At 48.3% G+C, this 12,524-nt stretch overlaps 1 protein-coding gene across 3 annotated transcripts in view; it reads left to right on the top strand.

Annotated features, from left to right (window-relative positions):
* STX1B (syntaxin 1B) overlaps positions 1-12,524 on the top strand; it is a 71,519-nt gene that overhangs the window by 46,354 nt on the left and 12,641 nt on the right. Inside the window, exons 9-10 of one of the 3 annotated variants that reach the window (XM_040440846.1) lie at positions 74-184; positions 5,068-5,282. In XM_040440846.1, the coding sequence (XP_040296780.1) occupies positions 74-184; positions 5,068-5,073 (117 nt within the window). In that variant the 3' untranslated portion in view covers positions 5,074-5,282. Of the gene's footprint in view, positions 1-73; positions 436-5,067; positions 5,283-12,524 lie in introns of those variants that run through there. The other 2 variants (XM_040440845.1, XM_040440844.1) reach the window with 2 other exon arrangements.

Raw genomic sequence — 12,524 nt, 5'->3', positions numbered from 1 at the left:
CTCGGCCCATGAGCGCGCCAGGGCCTGACGAAGCATGGTGGACTCCAAGTGAGCCATGTTTGTCCATTCGCAGGGGGAGATGATAGATCGCATCGAGTATAATGTGGAGCACTCGGTGGACTATGTGGAGCGGGCAGTGTCTGATACCAAGAAAGCTGTGAAATATCAGAGCAAAGCACGAAGGGTGAGTACCAACTGGACCCGCAGGGAGGCACTGGACGGACTGGTAGAAGAGCGAGGACCACAGCAGGACGTAATATACTGTATAACCTACAGAGTGGACTGCAGGGCGGACTGATGGCATGTGTGTGTGACCAGTCTGCATGGTCTCTGTCCTTGTAACACGGCTGACAATTTCTTCTCTCTCTTCTCTCCCTCCATCATCCCTGCTGTCTCATATCTCTCCTCACTGTCTCATCTCTCTCCTCGCTGTCTCACCTCTCTCCTCTCTATCTCACCTCTCTCTTCGCTGTCTCACCTCTCTCTTCGCTGTCTCACCTCTCTTCTCGCTGTCTTACCTCTCTCCTCACTGTCTCACCTCTCTCTTCGCTGTCTCTCCTCACTGTCTTACCTCTTTCTTCGCTGTCTCACCTCTCTCTTCGCTGTCTCACCTCTCTTCGCTGTCTCACCTCTCTTCGCTGTCTCACCTCTCTTCGCTGTCACACCTCTCTCCTCACTGTCTCACCTCTCTCTTCGCTGTCTCTCCTCGCTGTCTCACCTCTCTTCGCTGTCTCACCTCTCTTCGCTGTCACACCTCTCTCCTCGCTGTCTCTTCCCTCCTGATTTTCTGTGGTCTTTGCTTTACCCTAACTCCACATCTGTCTCACATTTCTCTCCTTGCTTGTCTTTCACCTCCTCGGATGCACCCGTTACTCTCTTCCTCTTCCCCTCATGTCTTCCTCTGCCCGTCCCTTTCCAATCATTCGTACATCTCTTACCCAATCCTTGTTTCCTCTTCCACCTTCCATCCTTATATCGATTCCTACTTGTCCCTTTGCCTTCTATGCCTTTATCTTCCCCTTCCTTTTGCTTTCTTCTTCTCCCTTTCCTTTCTTTCACCCTTCACATTGTCCATCTCTATGTATATCTCCACCCCTCCATTTACTCTCTCCCTTTCCTTCCTCACCCTTGACCCCTTCCTCTACCCCGGCTGCCACTTCCACTGCCTTCCTACCCACTCTCTTCACTCTTCCTCTCTCTTCCATGTCGCTCTCTATTTGTCACCTCTCACCTTTCCCCTCCTTGTCTCTTCTTTTCCACCTCCCTTTTCCAACCTTCCTCCCTCCACTTACACCCATGTTCCACCCTCTCCGCCCACGTTCCACCCTCTCCGCCCACGTTCCACCCTCTCCGCCCATGTTCCACCCTCTCCGCCCATGTTCCACCCTCTCCGCCCATGTTCCACCCTCTCTGCCCACGTTCCACCCTCTCTGCCACATTCCACCCTCTCCGCCCACATTCCACCCTCTCCGCCCACATTCCATCCTCTCCGCCCACGTTCCACCCTCTCCGCCCATGTTCCACCCTCTCCGCCCACATTCCATCCTCTCCGCCCATGTTCCACCCTCTCCGCCCATGTTCCACCCTCTCCGCCCATGTTCCACCCTCTCCGCCCATGTTCCACCCTCTCCGCCCACATTCCACCCTCTCCGCCACATTCCACCCTCTCCGCCACATTCCATCCTCTCCGCCCACGTTCCATCCTCTCCGCCCATGTTCCACCCTCTCCACCCATGTTACACCCTCTCCGCCCATGTTCCACGCTCTCCGCCCACGTTCCACCCTCTCCGCCACATTCCACCCTCTCCGCCCACATTCCACCCTCTCCGCCCACATTCCACGCTCTCCGCCCACATTTTACATTCTCCGCCTTTTCCTCCGCTTCCGATGGCGTTGGGTATGTAGAAGAAGATCATGATTATAATCTGTTGTGTGGTGCTGGGTGTCGTGCTCGCCTCCTCAATCGGGGGGACATTGGGATTCTGAAATAAAAACAAATGCACAAAGCCGAGTAAAAGGAAAGATAAAGAAAATAGTGAATTACAAAAAGAAACAAAAAAAAAGCGACACAATATACCGTACATGACAAGTATTGGAATTTACGCACAGATCAGGAAGCTGTGAGTGCGGCCGCCCATTTTCGCCTCTGTGGGTTTCACTCAGGAGTTAGGTTACCATCAGCTAATTCAGTCTTACGGGGGTGCCTGTTATGGAGTCACTCTGCCCCTCAGCAATGTTAACTGACGTCAACCTAAAGCCAAATCCTCACCTGTCACCCACAGGAGCTGGGGGCGAAAAAAGGGCCAAAAATTCCCGAGTATTTTTTTTTTTTCCTCCTTTGTGTCTGTTCCTGTTTCCATTTTATTTCTTTGTCATTTTTATTCTTTGTTATCCCGTCTGTCCGAAGGGGAGAAAAATAACGTAATTGTGTTTGACGTTGCTGGACGTGTTCCACGGTGACCCCCGATGACAGGGGGTCCGACGCTTTAAACTGTCTGTTCCCACTTGACTGGTGGCTGAGTGTGTGTCTGTCTTGTGCGTGCGCTCAAATCTCTTCCGTCTTATCGATCAGGTGGCGATGTGAGTGTGGGGGGATGGGTGGCGGTGTTAAGCTGTGAGTTGTGCGTCCATCTTGGATTGTCGCTGGATGCTACGTGGATGGCATGCTGACACTGTGTGTACTCGTGTATTCTGCAGCTGTAGCCATAGGCAGGGGAAGCATTGCCGCATCTCCCCTGCGGCGCGGAGATCTCCCATCCTGCACAGCCACATTGCTTATCCTGGGATTTCCATGTAACGTCCGCCCCAGCGGTGTAGATTAGAATTATAATCCTATAGAGCACCCCCAGCTCCTCTGCATAATGCCCCCCGATTATCCGGCTAATGATTCTTAGGACTTCAGTATTTGTAACTGTCTTTGATGGGTTCTGGGGGTGGAGGAAGTCATTTCCAGTTGCACTTCTCACTTCCGGGGACCTTATAGAATAGTTGCTGAATGGAGCGCAGGCAGCGTCCTATCCCCTTCCGTTCTAATGTATAGGCGGACCGCGCTGCGTCGCTGAATCTCAGAGCGACCGAACACTGAATATGCAAGAAATGATCACCTGCGACTCCGCACAGTCTGATCATTTGTCCTTTCCTTATCTGAATTATTCAAAAGCCAAAGTCCCCCCCAGTTCAGCGATATTTCCCTCCCCCACTGACCCTCCACTAGTGCTCGATACGGCAGCAACAGAACAGGCAGCGCGAGTGCGTGTAAGATCCTCATCTCGTCATACAGCAATAAAGTTCTCTGACCTCACAGCTGTTCTGTCCGGGACGTCGTCACAGTGTCGGAAGAAGGATTCTGGAGCATCGGTCAGGGTTCGAGTGTTGTGTCCTTTTTTTTTTTACGTATCTCCACGTGATGTGCATGCAGACATAGCGCAGGGGCGAGCTGATCGCCGCCGGGATATCTACTGTGTGAGATTAGCACAGAGACATCTAGTGGAGGCTAATGGTATTACACGAGGCGAGAACGAGCAAAATCTACTCCCATCTCGCCTCCGTTCCCTGCCGAAAGAGGCACAAAAAGATTACAAAACAAAAAACAGCAGCACACACGGCCCTCAGCGCTCTTCCTCCGTTTGTCTGTTCGTCTCTCCATCGCCTTTGCATGAATTGAGCCCGTCTCTGTGGCTATTCAGAGTATTTTTTTTTTGTCCCGACTACAAAAAATAAAGATAAAAAATAGCAAAAAGAAACCATATCACCAGGGGGAGAGGAAAAGGGGACGGGCGGCCTCTCGTGTGCATGCAAGACTCAACAGCTTCGGCCAAGAACTCAACCGGGGCGGCCATTCTGAACTCATTTTGGAAATTTATTTTATTTTTATTTATTTTTTGTCAGTAAAGTCGAGCGTGTTGTGTCCAGAGCATGACATCTCCGAGGTGATCGGAAGATACTTTATCCTTTCTCTATATTCACTAGAGGGTAGCCATTAGCTGCCCGCCTTCATGAGTAGCTTAGGACATAAAATGGCTGCCCCAGCAGACGAGGAGGGTTACTTTACTGTATCTATGCAGATTTCATTGTTTTGTTTTTTTTTTGTTTTTTTTACACGCGGTCCGTCCTGCCTTCAGCTTTAATATTGAATTATTTCATATAAATAAATATATAGAGATTTAAATAAAAAAAATTATATACATATATATATATAAAATTTAACACTACGATCGGTTCAGTCACACAGTCGTCTGATGTCTACCGTGGCAACTGAATATTTTTTTTTTTAAAGGGGACCTTTAGATCTAGCGAGGGTAGATAGCGTCCTCTTCTGCGTGGAATCTGGATTTGAGTTTATTTTTTTAATACGCAGATCACAGCCGAACGTGTTCCTCTCCTTGCGAAGCCTTATCTATATTTTTCTTTTTTTATTATGTCGTTTTTTTTCTTCATTTTGCGTCTTCTATCGGGTGCTCGGCGCCGGCCGTGTCCCTTCCTTCTTTAGTGTAGATTTATTGGAGAACGGAGTGATGAGTGTGTATTTACTGCCATGCGTGTGGAGAACACAGAAGCATGTCCAATAAGAGTGTCCAGTAGGAAGCAAGTTTCAAAATGGCCGCCCTCCGCAGCCATATCGTATGAACGTCTCTGGTCCCATTGTGTGTGTTGTGCCCTTGGGTCTTTGGGTGTCTAATTGGCTTTTTTCGTCTTTGGATTTGCTGTAAATGTTTTTCTCCGTTAGCGGCCTTGAAATTTGCATGTTTGTTCCATTTTAATGAGCGTCTCTGGTCGCGAGGATAATTGAAATTGCGTTGAGTATTAAGGAGGGATCGCGCAGAGAGGGAGCGGGAGAGCCTAGGGAGCGTGTCACGGTGAGAGCTGGGGTGTCTCTGAAATTTCTACCAATAGGTCAGTCACAAAATGTCTCCAGCGTCACATAGACTTTATGCAGTATTGTCCAAGAAAAAAGAAACACGACTCCGATAATTGTCCTGAAAGAGACAAGATACCAAAGCGCAAAACACTGACATTTTTTTAAAATCGGGCTAAAAAGTCTTGACTGTAAATTTCATTCTGAGGAAGATTTGACTCCAAAAATGACCATCAAGAAGTCCTTGGAAAGACGGCTGACCTACGAGACGTAAGCGAGCCTTCCAGTGCCAGCGCTCCACAGTCTCGTGGTGAAGGCAACTCCCCCGGTGAAGAAGACGTAACGTGGCACGCGGCACCTTCCTGCTCCTCTCCCACCAGAGGCCTGAAGAAGACAAGGGTGGGAATCCTTCCGCTTCCTCTCCTCCCTTTTACTCTCTCCCTCCTGTATGAAAATTTTTTGATGTTTAAAAAAAGTCTCAGTTGAAAAAAAATGTGAATTGCAAAAAAAAAAAAAAAAGTTGTTTTAAGGTTGAGAAATATAAAAAAAATGAAAAAAAATTCTGAAAAAAAACTGCTTGCATGTTACAAAAATGTGAAAAAAAATTACAGCAGAAACCGTGAAAAAGAGAAGAAAAAAAAATATCTGAATTCTCGGTTTAAAAATCACGCGTGTCGTCTTTGTTTTTCTTTGTTGTTATTCGTGTTTTTCTATTGTGCTGCTGAAAAAAAAAAAAAAAGAACAAAAAGGAAGATATCAGAAAATCCCCGCACCCTAATGTGTTTTTGTGAAGTAAACAGTCATGTCTCTTTGTGTGTGTACTTACCTGATGTCTTTTGTCTGGGAGGGAAGCGGATGACTGCAACGCAAGGATCGGAGGCTTGTGCTCTATGGGATTTCTGTCGTCAGGTTTTCTGGTCAAATCTGTCAAAAATGTGTCCGAAAAAAAAAAATTCCCACGCCCTTAAAAATCGGACATTATGAAAAACTCGTGCACAGGGCAGAGCGGTGTACATAAGGGCTTTAAACCACACACCGCCATATAGTGCTCCGTGCGGTGCCATATGGAGGTGTCCACTCCTCCTGCCTCCAGAATACGAGAGGCAGAAGGACCCTAGAGACCACGGACCAGCACTCCAGCTGTTCTGAAACTACAACTCCTAGAATCCTCCTTTCACTTCTGTGGGCGTTACAAGAACAGCCAAGTTAAGTGTGCCTGCTGGGAGTTGTAGTTTCAGAGCAGCTGGAGTGCTGAAGGTTGCAGATCCCTGCTATAGACCTCCATGGGTTCTGTATGACGGGCAGGAGGTCCGCACTATGGCGCATCAGGCGACCCACACTGATTAGAAGGAGTAAAACCAAAACACTTGATTGAAAAAGTCTTCACGTCCCTCATTATGCCTACACCTGTGCAGGGGCTGATGTTTTTTCTTGACTTTTTAAACGTTTTTGAATAAGTAGTTGATTAGAATATTTAGCATTAGGAAGTAATTTTTTGTAATTTATATATATAAAATCAGATTGTAATTTATTAGACCTTAGTATATCCAGTGGTCACCTTAAAGGGGGTGTACAAGAATGGGATGGGGGGTTCAGCTGGCTCCCGCTCCGTCTCCTCCCCACCTGTAATGCTCCATTGGGATTCATCACTGTAAACATTCCACTTTGACATCACCGATGCCAATGACTGGCCGCAGCGGACACCGGATCACTGTCAGGGCGGACGTGCACTCAGTATAAAAGATGACACACCAACCAGGCTCTGGACGAGAGACAGGGGAAGGGTCACCTCCTAGTTTATCCCTGACCTCTTTCCCTGCACTGCTCAGCCCACAGACAGACCTTGAAGGTAGGTGTGCTGTGTCCTCCAGCCTGGACTGAGAAAACCCTGAACTCCCTGAGATGGTGAAGTGGGGAGATAGGAGCAGCCTGCTCGCACAGAACCTGGATGGGATAGATGACACAAACAACCAAACTAGAAATGACACTTCTCTTCTGAGAGCAGGAACTGACAGCCAACCTTCCCTCCAAACTTCCCAGACCAAAATGATCAGTATAATCCGCTCAGAGCACTTAGCTGGAGATCATTTAAACTAATGACCCCACCCAGTGCACCTGATGAGAGGCGGATCCAGCACGGCACCAAAACAAATACTAAACTCGTGCTGCAATCCTGGCCGACCTCCGCACATCGTCAGAGTGGGGCATGACAGTACCCCCCCCTTCTACGGGTGACCTCCGGACACCCTGGACCAACCTTATCCGGATGGGACCTATGAAAGGCCCTCACCAGTCGGCTGGCATTGACATCTGACGCCGGAACCCACATCCTCTCCTCAGGACCGTATCCCCTCCAGTGCACCAGGTACTGGAGGGAACCCCGCAGAACTCTCGAGTCGAGAATCCTGGAGATCTCGAACTCCAAGTTTCCCTCGACTAGAACAGGAGGAGGAGGCAATGGTGATGGTACCACCGGTTTAACATATTTTTTTAGTAAAGACTTGTGGAAGACATCATGGATTCTCCAAGTCTGCAGCAGATCCAGTCGAAACGCTACTGGATTGATCAGCGCAGAAATTTTATACGGACCAACAAATCTTGGACCCAGTTTCCAAGATGGCACTCTCAACTTGATATTCCTAATGGACAACCACACCAGATCACCCACACACAGGTCCGGACCAGTCACATGTCTCCTGTCAGCCATTCGTTTATACCTCTCACCCATCCTCTCCAAATTCCCTTGAATCCTCCGCCAGATAGAGGACAAGGCAGAAGAGAATCTCTCCTCTGGCATCCCGGAGGAACCAGACCCAGAAAAGGTACCAAACTGGGGATGGAAACCGTATGTGCCAAAAAATGGCGACTTACCCGTGGACTCCTGCCTACGGTTATTCAATGCAAATTCTGCTAAGGACAAGAATGAGGACCAGTCCTCCTGATTCTCAGCCACAAAGCACCTCAAGTAGGTCTCCAGGTTTTGATTGGTACGCTCCGTCTGACCATTCGACTGTGGATGAAAAGCCGACAAGAAAGAAAGCTGAATGCCAAGTCGAGAGCAGAACGCCCTCCAAAACCTGGAGACAAACTGCGTGCCCCTATCAGAGACCACATCCGAAGGAATACCGTGCAATTTCACAATATTATCCACAAAAATCTACCCAATACCTCCATCTCTAATTCAGGGTACAGAGCGGAGACCACCACTCCATCCGCCAAAATCTTCTGAATCACCTCCCCCGGGGAAGCTGCGAGACAAGGCATCTGCCTTGACGTTCTTGACCCCTGGGCGAAAGGTAACCACGAAATTGAACCTGGTAAAAAACAATGACCATCTGGCCTGTCTAGGGTTCAGACGCTTGGCAGATTGCAGGTAAGCCAAATTCTTATGGTCTGTATACACAGTAACGGGGTGAGAAGCCCCCTCTAACCAGTGACGCCATTCTTCAAAGGCCAACTTGATAGCCAACAACTCCCTATCTCCAACATCATAATTCCTCTCGCGACCGAGAGCTTCCTGGAGAAGAAGGCACACGGGACCCACTTGCCAGGAGAAGGACCCTGCGAAAGCACCGCCCCAACCCCCACCTCTGATGCAGTAAACCTCAGCAGTATGTTTACCCTGTAGTAAGTTACGTAATTTTGACTCTGCCATCGAAACTCGATCTGGGTCATCGTAAATCAATCCCATGGCTTTAAAAAATTCCTCCACCGACCGGAGGGCCAGAGAACCGGGCGGCAGAGAAAAAGCCCAGGATTGCGCGTCCCCTTTAAGCAAAGACATGATGATACCCACCCTCTGATCCTCATTACCTGAAGAAAATGGGCACAATCGAAAGTACAAATTACATGACTCTTTGAAACTGAAAAAATCATCAGTACCCGCTGAAAATTTCTCAGGAAGAGCGACTTTAGGCTCCCCAACAATTTGACCTGTACCTGAAGCCAACACCCTCTGACACTGTGTGACCGTACTACGCAGATCCACAACCTCCAGGGACAAACCCTGCATGCGGTTAACCAGTGCATCAATTGACGCCATCACATAAACGCTGAGCAATGGCAGTCACAGTATGGCGGATTATAATGTCACGGCGGACGTGCACTCAGTATAAAAGATGACACACCAACCAGGCTCTGGACGAGAGACAGGGGAAGGGTCACCTCCTAGTTTATCCCTGACCTCTTTCCCTGCACTGCTCAGCCCACAGACAGACCTTGAAGGTAGGTGTGCTGTGTACTCCAGCCTGGACTGACAAAACCCTGAACTCCCTAAGATGGTGAAGTGGGGAAAAAGGAGCAGCCTGCTCGCACAGAACCTGGATGGGATAGATGACACAAACAACCAAACTAGAAATGACACTTATCTTCTGAGAGTAGCCAACCTTCCCTCCAAACTTCCCAGACCAAAATGATCAGTATAATCCGCTCAGAGCACTTAGCTGGAGATAATTTAAACTAATGACTCCACCCAGTGCACCTGATGAGAGGCGGATCCAGCACGGCACCAAATCAAATACTAAACTCGTGCTGCAATCCTGGCCGACCTCCGCACATCGTCAGAGTGGGGCATAACAGTACCCCCCCCTGTTGTCCAGTTTCCGATATTGATGACCCATCCTCAGTCCTGTCCGGCACTCTCTTTACTGTTTACCTGCTCGTTCTTGACATCACAGTGTCAAACAGGCGTAATGACCGCTCCTCCGTCCAGACCACAAGGGCTGTGGCAGCTGATCGGCCGGGTACTAGGATAGGTCATTGGTATCGGAAACCAGACAACCCCTTTAAGGGGTTCTAGAAGAGGATATCGTTAAAGAATTCCTGTGCTGTTATAGTGTGCAGTCCATGTGTGTGACCTCGTGTCTATAGTCATGTCCAGGTGTGATCATGTGATGTAGGTTACAGATATAGTAGAGCACCCTGACACACAATGTCCACTGAAAGACTAGTAGGTTTGTCTTTCATATCTCACCCATGTAGCAAAATTTGGTTTTAAGTCCAGTAATCTGCACTGAAGAATCTCATATTACATATTCATAGTGTTTAGAGATCCAGTCTTCTGATACAGAGCTCCAAATCACCTCCATAGGCCTAGAGTTATGTGATGACGTTCTGTTGGCCTGGCTGTAGCCACCACAAGGGGGAGCTCACTACATACAGGTTATACAGCCACCACTAGAGGGAGCTCACTACATACAGATTATACAGCCACCACTAGAGGGAGCTCACTACATACAGGTTATACAGCCACCACTAGAGGGAGCTCACTACATACAGATTATGCAGCCACCACAAGAGGGAGCTCGCTACATACAGATTATACACCCGCCACTAGGGGGAGCTCACTACATACAGATTATACAGCCACCACTAGGGGGAGCTCTCTACATACAGATTATGCAGCCACCACTAGAGGGAGCTCACTACATACAGGTTATACAGCCACCACTAGAGGGAGCTCACTACATACAGATTATACAGCCACCACTAGGGGGAGCTCACTACATACAGATTATACAGCCAGCAATGGCAGTCACAGATTATACGCTGAGCAATGGCAGTCACAGTATGGCGGATTATAATGTCACGGCGGACGTGCACTCAGTATAAAAGATGACACACCAACCAGGCTCTGGACGAGAGACAGGGGAGTGAGCCCCCTATAGTGGTGGCCGTATAATCTGTATGTAGTGAGCCCACTCTAGTGGTTGCCGTATAATCTGTTTGTAGTCAGCCCCCCCCCTATAGTGGTGGCCGTATAATCTGTTTGTAGTCAGCTCCCTCTAGTTGTGGCCGTATAATCTGTTTGTAGTCAGCTCCCTCTAGTGGTGGCTGTATAATCTGTATGTAGTGAGCTCCCCCTAGTGGAGACTGTATAATCTGTATGTAGTGAGCTCCCCCTAGTGGAGACTGTATAATCTGTATGTAGTGAGCTCCCTCTAGTGGTGGCTGTATCATCTGTATGTAGTGAGCTCCCTCTAGTGGTGGCCGTATCATCTGTATGTAGTGATCCCCCTCTAGTGGTGGCTGTATCATCTGCATGTAGTGAGCCCCCTCTAGTGGTGGCTGTATAATCTGTATGTAGTAAGCCCCCTCTAGTGGCCGTATAATCTGTATGTAGTGAGCCCCCTATAGTGGTGGCCGTATAATCTGTATGTAGTGAGCCCCCTCTAGTGGAGGCTGTATAATCTGTTTGTAGTCAGCCCCCCCTATAGTGGTGGTTGTATAATCTGTTTGTAGTCAGCTCCCTCTAGTGGTGGCTGTATAATCTGTATGTAGTGAGCTCCCACTAGTGGTGACTGTATAATCTGTATGTAGTCAGCTCCCTCTAGTGGTGGCTGTATAATCTGTATGTAGTGAGCTACCTCTAGTGGTGGCTGTATAATCTGTATGTAGTGACCCCCCTTTAGTGGTGGCCGTATAATCTGTATGTAGTGAGCCCCCTCTAGTGGTGGCGGTATAATATGTATGTAGTGAGCCCCCTCTAGTGGTGGCTGTATAATCTGTATGTAGTGATCCCCCTCTAGTGGTGGCCGTATAATATGTATGTAGTGAGCTCTCCCTATTGGTGACTGTATAAGCTGTATGTAGTGAGCTCCCTTTAGTGGTGGCCGTATAATATGTATGTAGTGAGCCCCCTATAGTGGTGGCTGTATAATCTGTATATAGTGAGCTCCCTCTAGTGGTGGTTGTATAATCTGTATGTAGGGAGCTCCCTCTAGTGGTGGCTGTGTAATCTGTATGTAGTGAGCTCCTCCTAGTGGTGACTGTATAATCTGTATGTAGTGAGCCCCCTCTAGTGGTGACTGTATAATCTGCACGTAGTGAGCTCCCTCTAATGGTGGCTGTATAATCTGTATGTAGTGAGCTCCCTCTAGTGGTGGCTGTATAATCTGTATGTAGTGAGCTCCCTCTAGTGGTGGCTGTATAATCTGTATGTAGTGAGCTCCCTCTAGTGGTAGCTGTATAATCTGTATGCAGTGAGCTCCCTCTAGTGGTGGCTGTATAATCTATATGTAGTGAGCTCCCTCTAGTGGTGGCTGTATAATCTGTATGTAGTGAGCTCCCTCTAGTGGTGACTGTATAATCTGTATGTAGTGAGCTCCCCCTAGTGGAGGCTGTATGATCTGTATGTAGTGAACTCCCTCTAGTGGTGGCTGTATAATCTGTATGTAGTGAGCTCCTTCTAGTGGTGGCTGTATAATCTGTATGTAGTGAGCTCCCTCTAGTGGTGACTGTATAATCTGTATGTAGTGAGCTCCCTCTAGTGGTGGCTGTATAATCTGTATATAGTGAGCTCCCTCTAGTGGTGGCTGTATAATCTGTCTGTAGTGTGCTCCCTCTAGTGGTGGCTGCAGGCAGACAAGATTTTCTCATGTAACTATGCAGGGTTTTGGGAACTCTGTATCAGGGTAACACAGTTCCAACTTAAAAAAATATGCAATATGAGGTTAATCCGAATAAAAAGAAACGTTGTCCAGGGTCTGTCATTGAGTTCATATAATAATTCATATGGAGGTAAAGGGAACCTGGAGCTTTATTACAGCAGAGGATTGAAGGAAGCCTCTGTGGTGAGTGTCATGGTCTCTGCAGTCTGGTGTCAGCCCGCCCGTCCATAGACCCTGTGATCTCACAGGATACTGATAACTAAGGGGCCTTCATCCTCCAT

The sequence above is a fragment of the Bufo bufo genome, chromosome 7, assembly GCF_905171765.1.
Source record: "Bufo bufo chromosome 7, aBufBuf1.1, whole genome shotgun sequence".
NCBI lineage: Eukaryota > Metazoa > Chordata > Amphibia > Anura > Bufonidae > Bufo > Bufo bufo.
Note: the sequence above shows the minus strand (reverse complement) of the source record. Positions and strands in the feature narration are given on the sequence as shown.